Raw genomic sequence first — 16,603 nt, 5'->3', positions numbered from 1 at the left:
TGAGGTATCACCTCAATCCGGTCAGGATGGCTATAATTAACAAGACAGGAAACGACAACTGTTAGAGAGGGTATGGAGAGAAGGGAACCCTTGTCCACTGCTGGTGGGAGTGCAAACTGGTGCAGCCACTATGGAAAGCAGTATAGAGTATCCTCAGAAAATTAAGGATAGATCTACCATATGATCCAGCTATTCCACTGCTGGGTATTTATCCAAAGAACTTGAAAACACAAAGGCATAAAGATACTTGCACCCCTATGTTCATTGCGGCATTATACACAATAGCCAAGACTTGGAAGCAACCTAGGTGCCCATCAAGGGACGAATGGATAAAGAAGATGTGGTATTTATACACGATGGACTACTACTCAGCCATAAGAAATGACGAAATCCGCCATTTGTGACAACATGGATGGACCTTGAGGGTATTATGCTGAGTGAAATAAGTCAGAAGGAGAAAGTCAAATACCATATGATCTCACTCTTAAGTAGAAGATAAAAACGACAAAAAAAAAAAAAAACATAGCATTGGAGATGGGACTGTGGTTACCATTGGGGAAGGGGGGAGGGGGGAGGGCAAAAGGGGTGATTAGGGTCACATGGGAGGGGATGCACTATAATTAGTGTTCGCGTGGTGAAGATGATGTAATGCATACAGAATTTGAAATATGATGTGCATCCGGAAAAAAAAAAATTAAAAAAAAATTTGAAAAAAAAGAAACAGCAGACACAGGAAAAGCTCTGAAAACCTAGTAGAGGTTATTTTGTAAGGCATATTTACATTTATAAGAGATATCTCCATTTGTAAGGGTTTCTCCTTCTCTGTGCCAGGAAGAGGAGGATAACTCTAAATCTCTAGAAACTCTTTATCAATGGAGAAGACAATGACTTAAATCTGCTTAACAACTGTACCCTTGTTTACTGTACTTTTCCTGGTAAGCTCCCCTAACTGATCCCATCTTAACAACAGAATGTTAAAGCTATTTTTCAGGGACAGTGAGCCAGCCAGGAGCATATGCAGAAGAGAAAAATTTGACCTGCCGATGGAAACTCACCCTGCTAGCACTTCCGCATACCAGTCAGCCCTCCTTGCTCCCTTAAACTTTACCCCATACCTTGGACCAAAAAGACAGATTTGAGAGCTTATCTCCTGTCTTCTTGCTGGTCAACCTTGCAATGAAGCCTTTTTTCTCTCAAAAGCCAGTGTGCCACGGTGTCGCCTTCTGTGCACATCTGGTGGCTAGCCGTTGCTCAGTAACAGTTTCTCACCACTTACGATTTTAATTTAAATAAGGTATGCCACTTATTTTAAAATCCAGTACACAGGTAAGTATTTTGGCAGCAAAACCACATTTAACTCTGGTCAGCAAACTGGCTTTTCAGGGGTAATTTTTAGCTACTGTGACTTGGCTTTCTGACCCAAATTTAAAAGATAAAAGCAGGTAACTGAATCACCATAATGGGATGTCGAGATTTCTGTTTTCTACTACATTCTGTTTTGGTGGTGATTCACTCAACACGAGAGAGAAATAAGACCTCTCTGAGAGTGATCCCTACAGTGTAAGTCTTAAATAAGGGTAAATATCTCAACTTGGAATAAATAACCTCTGTCTCCCAGTGTTCCTCACATTAAGACAATACAGCTAGTTGCAATGACTAAGACTAAAATATGGTGTCGTACTATCTTTACATCCAAAAAACTGAAAGAAAAAAGTATAGATTTTATATACTAACATACAAACGGTACTTATTCAATTAAATGAATGTCATGATAATATTAAAAGAAAAAAGTATATAGTAAGTACAGAACAAGTATACAAAAATATACACAAAAAACCTGTCATAAAAATTGTGCAAGAACACAGGTAACTTGGGATTTCTTATTTTAATACTACTACACATGACAAAATTAGTTCAGGAAAGCTCTAATAAATAGCACTATAGTCCAAAGAGAGTACCCAAAGTTTATGTGGGATTTAGACTAAGGAGAACCTAACACATCCCTTGTATGCTATAAACCTATAATCTTAAAAAAAAAAATTTTTGTTAAAAATCAAACAAATACCAGACTGCCTGGGTTTGAATTCCAACTGCCTGGGTTTGAATTCTACCACTTACTAACTCTCTGACCTTGGGAAAGGTATTATTACCCTTTCTGTGTCTCCATTTCCTATTCCGTGAACTGGGGATAATAACCTTCATAGTGTGTTTGCAAGGATTAAATGAGTTAAAAATGCCTGGTACATAAAAAAAATAATAATAAAAGTACTATTACTGTAGACATTTGCAAGAAAAGATTTTTACATTTGATCTTTATAGCGTCATTGGTTTTATATAAAATGTTAGAAAATTTGAAAGTGATACAACATATAATCCTCCAAGCTTATATATAAATTCCTGTTTATACTTCTGTGAAAACTCTCCTCCCTTCCCCACAAAAGGAACAAAACAGCATTATTAAAATATTCTTGTTTCAAAAAAAAGTTTCAAAAAGATAAAGTCCTTCAAACTATCCCTTTATCAAATGTAAATTATAGCTGCTCAGATGAAATGTCTTTAAATTCAACTAAGTTTAGATATACGAACAATGTTCTTAAATGGTACTCTGTTCCAGGATTTAATTGTCTTGCAAGCATTCACATTTTCTAAGTGCATACTTGTTAAGAACATACTAAGTGCATACTTTCCCATGACCAGGTCCACCATGTATCTAGCAAAATCATCTTGGGAGTATGGAACATAAATTACTTGCCTTAGAAAAGACACTGTTTATTTCATGTATAAAGCTCAGAGAGTGGCTTACAGAAAGATCAAAAGAAAGTAAGCACACCAGCCATACAGTTGTTTGAGCTTTATTTTTATATGCACACATATTTGAAAGGAACAAAAATTTCAAGATATAGAGTACAACATATCAAATTATATCATTTAACATTATTTTAATGTGTACACAAAATAATGGTATAAAGTACCTATGTAGGATACATTATGTTTGTTTTGAGGATTGGAAAAGCAGTGTTTTCGGTTTTAAAATTCTGATACCATTACCTGTTACATCATTCAAGTAATATGTATTTCAAAAGTTAATTTTTTTAAATAATAACTAGATTTACACATAACTCTAAGACAATCTGATAGATGAGCTGCCTTTACCACGATCTTCAAAATAGTGCTGTTCAATTCTTCTACAGAAAGCAAGGAGGTTGCTATAGTTCTTCACCTTCTCAGAAAGTTCATCACTGGTCAACTGTGTGGTAAGAATGGTGTACAGATGGCCAAATACCAGTGCATCTAGCTCAGTAGGCCTAAAACAACAGCAGAAATGAGAGTAACATGAATAGTGATTAAGTTACATAGAATACATACTATTTTTGAAAATATTTTGTTCATCTATTTAAAAGAAAAAAGTCACATAAGAAATAAATCCTACCCCAACTTGGTAAAATTGATTGTTTTAACTTGGAGTTTCTGTTACAAGATAAGAAAAAAAAAAATCTTTTTAACTATGATTTGCTAGGTGTGTGACTTGCTTCTTGAAGTAGCAGTATCATTTAAATGTGTTAAAACAATTGGTGTAATTGACTATATTCAGTAATTTATTCACTAAATAATACATGTCTCCATCGAAGGGATAGTCAAAACTATCTAATATTTGTTGTTAATTGTCTGTCTCCCTCTACCGAGACCTTGTCCACTTGTTTCCTGTTATGTCCCCAAAACCTGGAACAATACTCAGCAGAAAGTAGGCTCTCAATAAGTAAGTGTCGAATGAAGCAATAAAAAGGTGCTGCACTTCTCATCCCACACTATCACTATGTTTACTTAACCAGTTCCCCCATTATACTCCAAGCTCTTTAAAGGCAACACTGCATAGATCTTTATATCCCTAGTTCTTAGCAAAGTATCTGAGGAACTGAGTCCATATTTCCTGAATGAATGAATAAAATAAGGTGTGTAGGATATTTAATTTTTCAGTAGTAGTTAATCAAATTCTTTCAAATCCTTCCATCTTTTGACACATTCACGAAGTATCAATCAAAGTCAATTGTGCAGTCTCTGGTCATGTTTAAGAGGGTAGCCAACAGGATAGTTAAAAAAAAAATCACAGTGTCCTTGGACTTGATAGCACCGTGATCCTATCATTACAGATGAAGAATAATTAACAAATGGACACCTGAAAAGAACCAAGGATGTAGAAGGTGGATAAATGTAGAGCTGAGGCACTTTGTGAGAAGTAATATGAACACCAACTCTTCCATATTCCTAAACATATTTCTTAAAAGCTCTATCTTATCTCATCAATTTAGGATTTATTCTCCTAATCCTTATTTAGAGTTAAGTACCCTTCGCTTCTTGTACTCGAGCTTAAAAAAGGTGAATATATTCCCTGATACAACTTCCAGTAGTGTAGATGAGCATTTTTTTAATCAATAAATGAAGGCTCGGAATGAGTTCAAGTAGGAATGTATGTTCAAACTAGAGTGGTCTAGAAGTACCCCTGAAGTGGTCAAAATGTTATTTGCTGCAAATACACATCCACATAACTCAAAAGGTGCTGAATAATATATGGGTAATGAGCATACAAAAATTGATCTGATGTAACAAAGATAGCAACTTTGTGGCAAGTTACTTTAGAATATCTAACAGGAAGTAGAATACAATATACTAAATCAAACAAAACACACACACAGGGCCGGCCCCATGGCCGAGTGGTTAAGTTTGCACTCTGCTTCGGCGACCCAGGGTTTTGCCAGCTCAGATCCCGGGCACGGACATGGCACTGCTCATCATGCCATGCTGAGGTAGCACTCCACATAGCACTACGAGAAGGACCGACAACTAGAATATACAACTATGTACTGGGGGAACTTTGGGGAAAAGAAGAAGAAGAAAGAAGAAGATTGGCAACAGATGTTAGCTCAGGTGCCAATCTTAAAGAAAAGAAGCCCACAAACACATAACTTTTAATGTATATTTTTTGTAATCCTTAAAAATTTCAGCAACTATTTATATTAATTGACTCTGATATATATAAATTACCAATTCCCACAATTCTTTCTTTTTGAAAAGTATACTTTTGGTAGTGGTTACACAAATATACACCATTGTAAAAACTCATAGAACTAGACACATAAAATCGTCAATTTTACTACATGCAAATTATACTACAATAAACCTGACTTCAAAAAAAAAGCAATAAACTCAGAAAAATATTTGCAACTCAAATCTGAGACAGACAAAAAAATATACTTTACTCAATATTTCTACTGAACTGTTTAATCAAGCCAAGATCTTCACATAACTCCAGTTTTAATTACTTTTCCTATACCACATGCAGAGAAAACACAACATTTCCACCCTTCTGCTTACTAAATGTTTGTGGATTGTAATTTGAATATAAGTAGCAACTCTCCTCCTAAGACCTTTAACATCTTTGATATATATTATTGCATTTACCTTATAGACTTTTTATTAGAAAAATAGTCTACGGTGACAAATATACTTTTAAAGTCCTAAAAAATTTGTTGCCTTCTTATCTTGCATTATCATTCTTTCCACATTTCTGTTGGTTATCTACTATTCTTTTTCTTTTCCAGTTTTAGAGAGAAAGAATTGACCTACACCACTGGATAAGCACATCATGATGGTTTGATTTACATATACTGTGAAATAAATGATTATCCCAATAGGTTCTGCTAATATCCACCAGATATCTACTATTCTTTCATTTGAGTATCAAAATAAAAACAGTACTGTAAAATATGAATGTTTTCCTAAGCTTTTCCATTTAAAATTTTTATGCATTTATCTCTTTTGCTTTCTTATGAATCCATATTTCTTTCTTCCTCTCTGACACCTTTCATTGTCAGTCTAGTTTCAAAAACATTAATTTTGCCTGAGTGTTCCCTAATTTTTTTCCCCATTACACTATTAACTTGTCATATCTTTATACTACTAGAAGTAATCTACACATCCTTTCTTTCTTTTTTTGCTGTAGGGAAGGAATTCACTCTGAGCTGATATCTGCTGCTGATCTTGCTCTTTTTTTCCTTCTCTCCAAAGCCCCAGTACATGGTTATATATCTTAGTTCTAAGTATCCTTCTAGTTCTTCTACGTGAGCTGCTGCCATAGCATGGCAACTGACAGAATGATAGATGAGTGGTGTGGTTCTGCAACAGGAAACAAACCTGAGCCACCAAAGGAGTGAGAGTGCCAAACTTTAACCACGAGACTATCAGGGCTGGCTCTACACATCCTTTCTTTATACATCAATCACTGATCTTTAGGACTGTCATTCAAGCTTGTACATTAAGCCTCTTGCCATCAACCTCTTCTAAATTTGCCTTTGGATATTTTTGAGCAATTTCCCCTCAATTTTCCTAACTGGTGATTTCCTAATTGAATAAACCTCAATATAATCCTATTCCTCCCCGAAATTTTTTCATCTTAAGATTCCCAAGCATAATTTTTGCACCATTTCTTCAGTATACTCTCCCGTCAGTACATGAAGGTATATTTTCGAATTTTACCATGTACCCTAACGGTTAATAGCAGTAGTTTTTCTTTTTCAAATCAAATTCCTTTTCCACTTTCTCATTCAATTTGATCTAGTTTTAATTACTGAGCTTCTTCTAGCTAACAGGTTTTGTTTGAAAAACACACAGACCTACAAGGAGCTCATAAAAGTTTTAGAATAGTATAACTCTTTCTATCATGATTACATTTAGAAAAAGTACACATATATATTTTTCTACTCTTTCTTCCCCTTTATTAAAAAGGTAACATAAAAATACCACTTTAAAAAAGTTTTAGTTGTTCATTGCAAGTCCACACTCACCAGGTGAAAGGGAAAAAATGACCTAGCAGTCTTTGTGTAGCTGTCTTAACAGATATCACATGAGCAAAATAGCATGTATGTCATAGGTAGTACAGATTTTATTTTAGTTGCATTTCTCAAATATAATTTAAATATTTAAAAGCTACCAACCGTATATATTATGAAGGGTAAAAAAGGCCACTAATGTTAGTATCTACCTTGTACTATTACTTATTTTTTTCAAATTCATTCTCCTCTTTCCCTTCCACCATTTAGCTTCTTTGTCCTCTTTTTCTCAATTACTGTTCTTGCTGCAAGCTCTCCCTTAACAACTCTTTTACTTTCTCTCATCAAGTAAAGCTATTGGATTTCTTTTCATGAGTCCTCTCAACATCCTTAGTAGACAAGTTAGGAGAAAAGTTGATTCTAACTTTAGAGGGTAAAGGGAGGATACACACAGAAATAATGTCACCTGCCAAAGTTTGGTATATGTTAGAGCCAAGAATAGCATTTGGGGTGTCAGAATCTAATACTATATATCTTGACCTAAGCCAGTGCTCTTTTCACTAAGGTATGGTGTCTCACAAACTAATGACTCCTGCAACATAAAGGAATGAGAAAAACTTTGCCACAACAAAGTGAAAATAAGTTACTTTTTCCTAAATGTAGTTTACCTGCATTTTAATATTAATTAAACAACTGAGTAAAATTAAAATTAAAAATAAAAAAATCTATTTATCAATAATAATTGTTAGGGAAAAATATTTGTCTGAGACTCATATAAGGTAAAATTATTTCAAAAACCTACATCTTAATATTAAACAGTTCCTCAGTAGCAACCTTTGGTTTTGCACCTGTTCTAAATTTTGAATTTTTCATTATAAGTTTAAATGTAATTGGACACTTATGAAGAAAAAAATATTTTTATATTTCCACTGAAATCACATGTCAAATGATACCTGGTTACTAACTCTTTGAGACTGAGTTTAAAGGAGGAGAAAAATAAGTTAGATCTATTCTCCTGGCCTCCCATTAAGACAGCCTGCATAACAAAACTAACTCCTAACACAGAATGATGCACTTCAAACAATGAAACATACCCCTTCTGAGCTTTTCAACTAGTAAGAATTCCTGTATCAGAAAGAAAAGGATCTACATAATATACTAACATTTGGATACATTTCTTTTGTGTTACAGACTAAACAAACAGAACCTGCAGAGGAAACATCACCAGAAACAGCAACACAGCTATAGAAGCCTTAGCTACCAGCATTTCATGATTTGAATTCTATGACCTTCCTGCTTCAGAGATCAAGAGACCCCAAATTTTATTTTAACATCAGTTACATATAGTACATATTAATATAACTACTATTTCCAAGCCATCATCATAGTCACTTTTGTTACAAATATTAGCATCTCTACCAAAAGATGTTAGATATGGCTACAGAAGATGATTGCCTATGAAGATATAATAAATAATAGTAAATAAAGCTTTTTAAAAATTACTAATCTAAAAGCAAGAAATTTTTATTAAAAAGTCAAGAAAAAGTTAGAATTTCTAAGCAAATCATTGAGATTAAAAGGCTAAATTTAAGCTCATCTTAAACCAGATCACAGACTAGCTGATTCTGATATATTAAATTACTTTTTTAAAAAAAGGGAAAACTCATTCTTTGCTTACACTAAACATTCGTTTCCAAATTACAAAAAAAAAAATCTGTCTTAATGAAACATGACTTACTCAATTTACATATTTAATCTATAGCCTTCATTTCTGTGCTTTACAAATATTTCATTAACTTTGAAAAAATAAGTTCATAATAGTGCTTGTCCATCCAACAGTATTTGTTATTGTTTAGTTTCGTTCACTTCTCTAGTCCCCAGGGTATTACCTTATATAGACAAGTATGTTTACACTTCATATTTTAATAGTAATTTGCAAGTTTAGAATTTTGTTGATGTCGTAGTTCCATACACAGCACCGTGAACTACCTCTAGCAGAACCTCTACATATCATACAAAGTGACTGATTTACACGTCTCCCCTTAGGAGAAATTCTTGATGGCAAGGACCACATTTTAGAAATCTGTCTCCCAGAGCCTAGTGTTGCGCCTGACACCCAAGAAGAGCTAAGTAAGTGTTTACTTGAAGGAAAAATGAATTCAAATATAACTAAATTTTTTCATAAATATTTCTTGATAAAACAATTCCTCTATGATAAAATAACTGTGTAACCTAACAATACAGAAATTAAAAACAATAAAATTTCTTACTGCTTATTGAAGAAATATGGTTGTGTTCCCAGTCTTTGAGAAAGAGCTTGACAGCACTGATCTACATCTTCTAAGACCTAACATAGGCAGCAGACCCCAAAAGAAAAACATTTAAATTAGCAAAATAATAAAATGTGTCTAAAACTTAATTTATATCACACTTTACAACAAAAATATAAATTTAGGTAACTTTTTGGAATATATTTAAATAAGACTACAGACCACACATAGAACATAAATAATACTTTCTATATAAGAAATAGGAAGAAAATGAGAGCAAATTTCCTTTAAATACGAGTGCATTTAAGTTACTTATAAGGATTACTATAAAGAAAGTTTTTATCTGAAAACTCCATTCCCTACAAAAATGTTTTCCTGAATCCATATGTTCAAATGACTGACTTTATATATATTAAAAAAATCTACTCCATAAAGATGACACTGCTGACCTACCATGAGTAAAAGCATTTGAGTTGTTTTCCTACTAGTGAAGATGGGTTTTATTTACTCCATCCCTCTTCAATTACCCAATCCTCCTTGTGGCCAATGGCACACATCAGTAAGCTGGCTAGCTAGGACTAGGGGTAGCCTTGGAAAAGAGACATTAATTAGCTTAATGATTGATGCTCAAACTCATGACCTTGACAAGATATATATTTTGTTAATTTTGCTACTTCAGTAAATTTAAGACCAAAGAAAAATAGATATTTTAAGCACTGTATTTAACAGGGTTTTTTTTAAGCCATGATGCCACATCTATATTTATTGGCTTAAAAGATGCCCACGATGTAATGTCGAATGGAAAAAAAATCAGGTTATAGAATGGTAGGTATAATATGATCCCATTTTAAGGAAAACGTTATTAAGAGACATCCAGGAGAATGTTCTCCAAATAGCTAACAGTGGCGATTTCTAGGTGGTAGGATTTCAGGCAATTTTATTTCCTTTGAATTTTTCGGTATTATATCATTTGCTTTACAATAAGCATCTGTGATTTTTATAAAACAAATAAAACTACTTCATGCCAGAGAAAATAAGAGCAAACGTTTTGTTAATTTTTTATTACGTTGGGATTTATAAGACTTTGAATACAAACAATGAATTTCTTAATGCATTAAAGTTGAGGGTTTTGTCAACTTCAGTCTGAACTGACCTGGTCCAGAGTCTTCTTACCCCATCCAATAGCTTTCATCTTACGCCTGACTTCCCACTGCTTCTGATAGGCCAAAATATGATTCAGAGGCCAAGGGTAAGGAGATCCATACCTAGCATGAGTGATCTAAAGAAAAAGACTTTGTTAAAAATGTGATTCTTTCTAAAAACAAAGCCTGTTTTAACAAATAGAATTCTAAGAGAAATATATTTTCAGAACACAAATAGAGGAATCTGAAAAAAATACATAGCTTACAATCTAAAAAATTAAAATTTTAAACCATTCCCTTTAAAAATATATAAACTTTTATGTACTTTGCAACCAGTTATATCAAATAATGACACATAGCTTCCCTAAAATGTATGTGCAAGCAAAATTAAAGTAAGTGAAAAACTATATCACTAATGGTATAAACCACAATGTTTCATTTATGAGCAGGGACTTACGATTCTGAGCAAAAGTGTTTTCTCATTAAATTTTAATTAAGATAAATGCTGCAGAACCACTCACCTCCCCTACTGTAGCTTCGTCACACCACTGAAGATACAACTAGGAACAAAAGAACAATCACTAAAACTTTAGAATACCAAAGAGAAAAATGGATAAAGAAAGTTATTTCTTGCCATGGTCATTTTTTATAAGCAATTTTATAAAAGTCACATATGTGAGGGTTTTTTTCCTTGGCTAATGTTGCTATACAGAATTATTACGTTTAATGGCAGTACTTTATAAAAATATTTCTTATTCATACAGTATATCTCTAAATACCATTAACATATTTTACAGATATTATTTTATTTAAGTAAACTTCACAAGGCCAAAGCAAAATAATGAGTGGGCAAGAATCACTCTTTTTACAAACAGAAAAACTAGAACTGAAAATGTCAGGCAACTCGTTCAAAGATAATGACCAAATATCTAGTTTATTTGGCCTGAGAATTAACTTGACTATTTTCCTATTTCTCAGTAACTTTAAAATAGTCCATGAGAAAGATTATATTTTATGAGAAAAAAAGCTTATTTTCAAGGCCTACTATCTTCTATTGTACCTCTGCAGTCAACAGCATATTGTTGACTAATTCCATGTAGGCTTTCATTTCTGCTTTTTGGACTTCATCCAGCCCATCACTAAGAGAATGACCCTAAAGGGAATTTAAAAAAATTTAAAAGAGCATCATATTAAAAATACAAAAACTTTCAGTTATCTTACTACCAAGTAATATAACATCAATGCTTTTACTGCAAATGTCCAATGGATTAATTTCTAAAACCTCCTAAGACAAAATTATTTTATATGAAAAATACTAATATTCCGCTATTACTATAAAATATTAATCAGTACTATTTACTTGTCATTATAAAAACCTATCTTTCAATGGACAAAATTATCAATTATTTCACAAAAGAAGAAAACAAGAATGGTCAGTAAACCTTGTATTTTTAAGAGACTAACCTTATTAGTAATAAAATAAATGCCAAAAGATTGACAAGTGTTGCTTATAAAGTAGTCAAATGTGAAAAATATGTCAGTAAAGGTATAGGGAAATAGACACTAATTTTTAACTCTAATACACAATAGTAATGAGTCAATGCATAAAACAGTATAACCGTTAATTCAATCTGGCAATCTATTGTAAAATTTAAAAAATGTGTACCCTATAATGCTGCAATATCATTCATAGGAATTTATCCTAAGGAGATAAGCTGACAAGTGTACAAAGGTGTATACACAAGAGTATTTATCTTAGCACTCAATAACAGCAAAAAAAGGGCAATAAATAAATAAGTGAATAAATTATAATACATCCATATACTAGAATACTGTACAGTCATGCACTGCCTAATGACGTTTTGGTCAACAATGGACCACATATGCAACAGTAGTCCCATAAGGTTAGTACCATATAGCCTAGGTGTATAGTAGGCTATACCATCCAGGTTTGTGTAAGTACTGTGGGGGAGAAAGAAATTTTCCTCTACCCTTCTAGGTTCGCCCGGCTGGGCTAAGAATTAAACTGATGTGAGATAGATAAACAGGAGAAAAACACACAAAAGTTTAAAAATACGCATACATGGGAGAAACCCAGGAAAACCGAGTAACTGCCAAAATGGCAGAAGCCCTCACCTTAAATACCATCCTAAGCTAAAGACAAACGAAGATGCTGGGGGTATGGAGAGTTAGAGACATCAAAAGAAAAGAAGGGAATTCACAGGTAGGTGAAAAGGAACAAACATTAGGAAAACAAGTGTTTGGCCACAGAGAAACAGAAGAATACAGAGGGGAGTCCAACAAGCAGGCTTTTTGAGCTTCTACCACCTAGTTCATGTTATGCTAAGGCGATAGCTCGCTTCCTGAAACAGGTTTTGTTATCTGAATTCTTTTAGGCAGTTAAGGGGAGGTAACACGAAAAACTTTCTGAGTCTATCATTTCTTAAAAATAATCAGCCTAAATTAATCCTCATGTTGAAGAGACACATTTTGGGGTGGCAAATTTTGTTCCCCTTCAGTATACTCTACGATGTTCGAACAACAAGAAAATCGCCTAACAACATGTTTCTCAGAATATATCCCCGTATTTAAGCAATGCATGAATGTGTAACAATTTAAAAGGATAATGTATATCTATGTATCTAGAGACGTTAACACGGAAGAATTCCCAAATCTATTGATGATTTTACAAGGCAGGTTGCAAAATAATACATAACAGTATGATTTATATTTTTCTATATATGCAAAGAGAAAAGTCTGGAAGGATGTTCCCCAAAATGTTAATAGGGGTTGTCCTTTGTTAACTATTAAAATCTAAACTCAATAATTAAAATAAATTAGTACATTTAACTTCTAAACATATCCTGTATCTCCCTTCTCAAAGATTAACCTGACATTTCATAATAACCTACAGTTTTCATTTATGACCAAAATTCTCATAAGCATAAGTTAGAAAATTATCTACCATTTTGTAAAGATCAAATTACCTCTTCTGCCGTTGATTTACATTATGAAAAAAAAAAACTCACACTTTAGACAGATTTCTCCAGTAGTCTATATTGGTATTTTATAAGACGAGGTTAAAATCAATGTAAATGTAAGATACTAAAGAATGATGAATGACTTTAAGAGTAACTGTGATCAAATGCATTTAATATCTTTTTTATTACCTTGGCTTTAACGAATTGGACTATTGGACCAAGTTCTGATACTACTTGATTTCCTACATGAATAAAAGGTACTTTACCTGTTGAGAAAAGAAAACATGAAAACACTTTCAGTAAATTAAAGTTTGTGCTAATAAGAAATTAACACAAAACTGGGATAAGTTTTATTAATACGCAGATTTCATAAAACTATAACTTTTGAAAATTATAGTTAAATGTGTATGCTAAATTCTACAAATTTTTAAACACTGAATGCCAACTAATTTTAAAACAAAAGAAAAAAGAATAAGGAGATTCATTTCTAGAGTTCTCATTTGTATATAATAACAGATCACAATATTCCCTTTTCAGAGCTAACACTAACAAATCAGTAATTAGTACAGCAGTAAATGCTAATTATTCAAATCACATGAGCCACGCCTGGACATTGTTTCATGACCACCAATAAATTTCAAAGACAGTTAACTGGGTTTTCTCTTCAGAGTACAATGACTCAATCCATATTTTAAACTACATTTAAGATTTCTTTTTACATCTTCTACTTTTACATCTCAGATACCCATTAAGGTCAATATTTTAAGCACATAATGGTGCACTAATAAATGTCTGTGACTCAAAAATATCAGGAATTAAGAGAATTAACAATCTTTGAAGGTATGCTACTTTATGAATTATAATACACAGTATATTCATTAACACACATGGGAAAAGAGAAGCAAAAGTACTATGCTTATAAAAACTGGCTTCTCTAAATGAATGTCACATTAAAAAGGTAATTATTTCATTTTTATAAATACTAATAGTTGATGAAATTCTCAGAAATGATGAGAACAGAACAGTCTCCAAATAGCAATAAAGTTTACCCCAAAAGCTACAGGGTGAAACCTGCTGTCAGACCTAGTTCAAACAGAGTTCACACTAACAGCAGGCTTCCTCAGGGTCCTTTTCAATAGATTTCCTCCTCTCCGGCTCAGTCAAGCCTGAGGGTAATGGATGAGTTGCAGAACACCACCAAAAGCCTCATCTGCATCCACGGGATAACACACATGACAAAGGAAAGGTAGGCTTTTTGGAAGACAACAATCAATAGACGTATTTAGAAGACATTTCCGTGTAACCAATATAAAACCACTGAATTCTGCATTCCTTTCTTCCGCTGCTTTATAACAATCTTGTAAAAAGAAAAGAATTTCCTATCTGGATAAGCACTAGGTCATATTGTTTTAACTTGGGATAAAATCCTTCTAACTACTATGCTGCTAGAAATAGTGCAGGTCCTCTGAGATAAAACGATCTGAGAATGACAACTATTTGTGAATGAATGTCTAGACTAAAGGGGATTTTTAGGGTGTGACTTTGGAGAGCAAAGTATATTTCTCATTTTCAATATCCAATTTGGAGTTCGTGGAAGAAAGAGTTTGCATTTTATTTCTTTTCTTAAAAATACTGTAGATTCTGAAACAGGGAAGCAGTGTGGGTAGTCAAGTGAGTATCCATATCTCTATAAATATAAAGAGATACATAAAAATCAAGGCAAGAAATTAGAAGTGAATAATGTTTTCTGTGACTAGCCTGGCTTAAAGGAGGAGCCAATGTTATATATCCTTATTATTGCAGGTACCAGGGAGGAGCACAGTGACACAGGTATTTTCCAGCACCAGTCAAAGGTCAAACAAAAAAACTGAGGGCCCTGTTTCTCATTTTAGGCAGAATAATCACTTTTAAAACTTTTATTTCTAAAGAAAGCAAGAAGATATTGCCAAGTAAGTTTGTAGTTTCAGAAGATATTAGAAATAGAAAGGACCTTGCATGCCATCTAATGCAACTACTTCAAATATTACAGATGAAGTCACAGGGGCTCAAAGAAGAGAAGTAAAATTTCCCACAGAAATGTTAATATGTGACAAAGTTACAGAAGGATTAGAGTAAAAATTTCCTAACTCTTAGTTACCCAAGCAGTCTTCTAACTATTCCATGATGCTCTCTGCTTTGAGAAAATCTACCACAGGGCCCGGCCCGGTGGCACAGCAGTTAAGTTCACATGCTCCGCTTCTCGGTGGCCTGGGGTTCACGGGTTCGGATCCCGGGTGCGGACATGGCACCGCTTGGCACACCATGATGTGGTAGGTGTCCCACATATAAAGTAGAGGAAGATGGGCATGGATGTTAGCTCAGGGCCAGGCTTCCTCAGCAAAAAGAGGAGGACTGGCAGCAGTTAGCTCAGGGCTAATCTTCCTCAAAAAAAAAAACAAGAACAAAAAACAACTCTACCACAACAAGTTCATCAGGCAAATAAAATAAAACACACTGCCCTGATTACCCCAAATCATATGATGAAAGAGAATAATAACTAGAGATATGATGTAATTTAAATATCTTAACAGAAAATGCCATTTTCATCTACCTATAGGAGACTCCTCCTATGAATGTATGTATGTATTGTAGTCTCTATAATATTTATCTGTTTGTCTTTCACAGAGCTTATAAAAAGGAGATATGTATCTACCTAGGTGATACTAAGTATAATACAGTCATTTTAGGAAATGAGTGGATCAACTATATGGCTTCCTCTCATTTGCCAAAGATATTAACTTTAGTATTAGACTACCAACCCTTTTATATGTATATCCACACTCTTTTTATATGACTAGATAGAGGAAGAAGATGGACAGAATCCAATATAATTCATTTCACCAGAATTCAGTAAAGTTTATAAAACCTAAGCATAAAATTAACACAAAATGAGTCAATTAAGTGCCTTTAAGAATCTAAGATATGTCTATGTTTATAAGTCTAGAAATTCCCTTATGGAAATGTTTTTAAATGTATATTCATAAACTTATAAATGTAGATACATTCATATAGACCTTTCAGTGTGTACGAAGAGAGTGTCTTCACAGATTTGATGATTATCACCCTTAAGAACTTAAGATGAAAAAATATTTAACACAAATCATTCCTAAGTTATCATTACAATGAAGAGAGATGAATGTCTCCCTAAAAAGGAATGTAACACACTTATGCTAATCAGTGAAAGTCAATGGATTTATTCATTGATAAAGGAGTTATTCTATGTGTTACTATTGCTTCAACAAAACCACAGTTATAATCCATACCAATTCTATTTAACATTTATTTATCAGCTTTGTAGTACTATATTTTTATATTAAAAATTATCTAGGGGCTGGCCCTGTGGCATA

The 16,603-nt window shown here is 33.3% G+C and overlaps 1 protein-coding gene across 4 annotated transcripts in view; it reads right to left on the bottom strand.

Annotated features, from left to right (window-relative positions):
- Positions 1-2,836: 2,836 nt before the first annotated feature.
- The window catches only part of MTX2 (metaxin 2), a 58,977-nt gene continuing 45,210 nt past the window's right edge, over positions 2,837-16,603 (bottom strand). For all 4 annotated transcript variants that reach the window (XM_014834085.3, XM_044768666.2, XM_070508150.1 and 1 more), the window contains 6 exons: positions 13,407-13,483; positions 11,297-11,389; positions 10,758-10,796; positions 10,248-10,373; positions 9,095-9,171; positions 2,837-3,305 (listed from right to left, as the gene is read on the bottom strand). In XM_014834085.3, the coding sequence (XP_014689571.1) occupies positions 3,122-3,305; positions 9,095-9,171; positions 10,248-10,373; positions 10,758-10,796; positions 11,297-11,389; positions 13,407-13,483 (596 nt within the window). In that variant the 3' untranslated portion in view covers positions 2,837-3,121. The remainder of the gene's footprint in view (positions 3,306-9,094; positions 9,172-10,247; positions 10,374-10,757; positions 10,797-11,296; positions 11,390-13,406; positions 13,484-16,603) is intronic.

This window comes from Equus asinus, chromosome 4 (assembly GCF_041296235.1).
Source record: "Equus asinus isolate D_3611 breed Donkey chromosome 4, EquAss-T2T_v2, whole genome shotgun sequence".
Taxonomy (NCBI): Eukaryota; Metazoa; Chordata; class Mammalia; order Perissodactyla; family Equidae; genus Equus; species Equus asinus.
The sequence above is the reverse complement of the archived record's forward strand: the minus strand, read 5'-3'. Positions and strand labels throughout refer to the sequence as shown.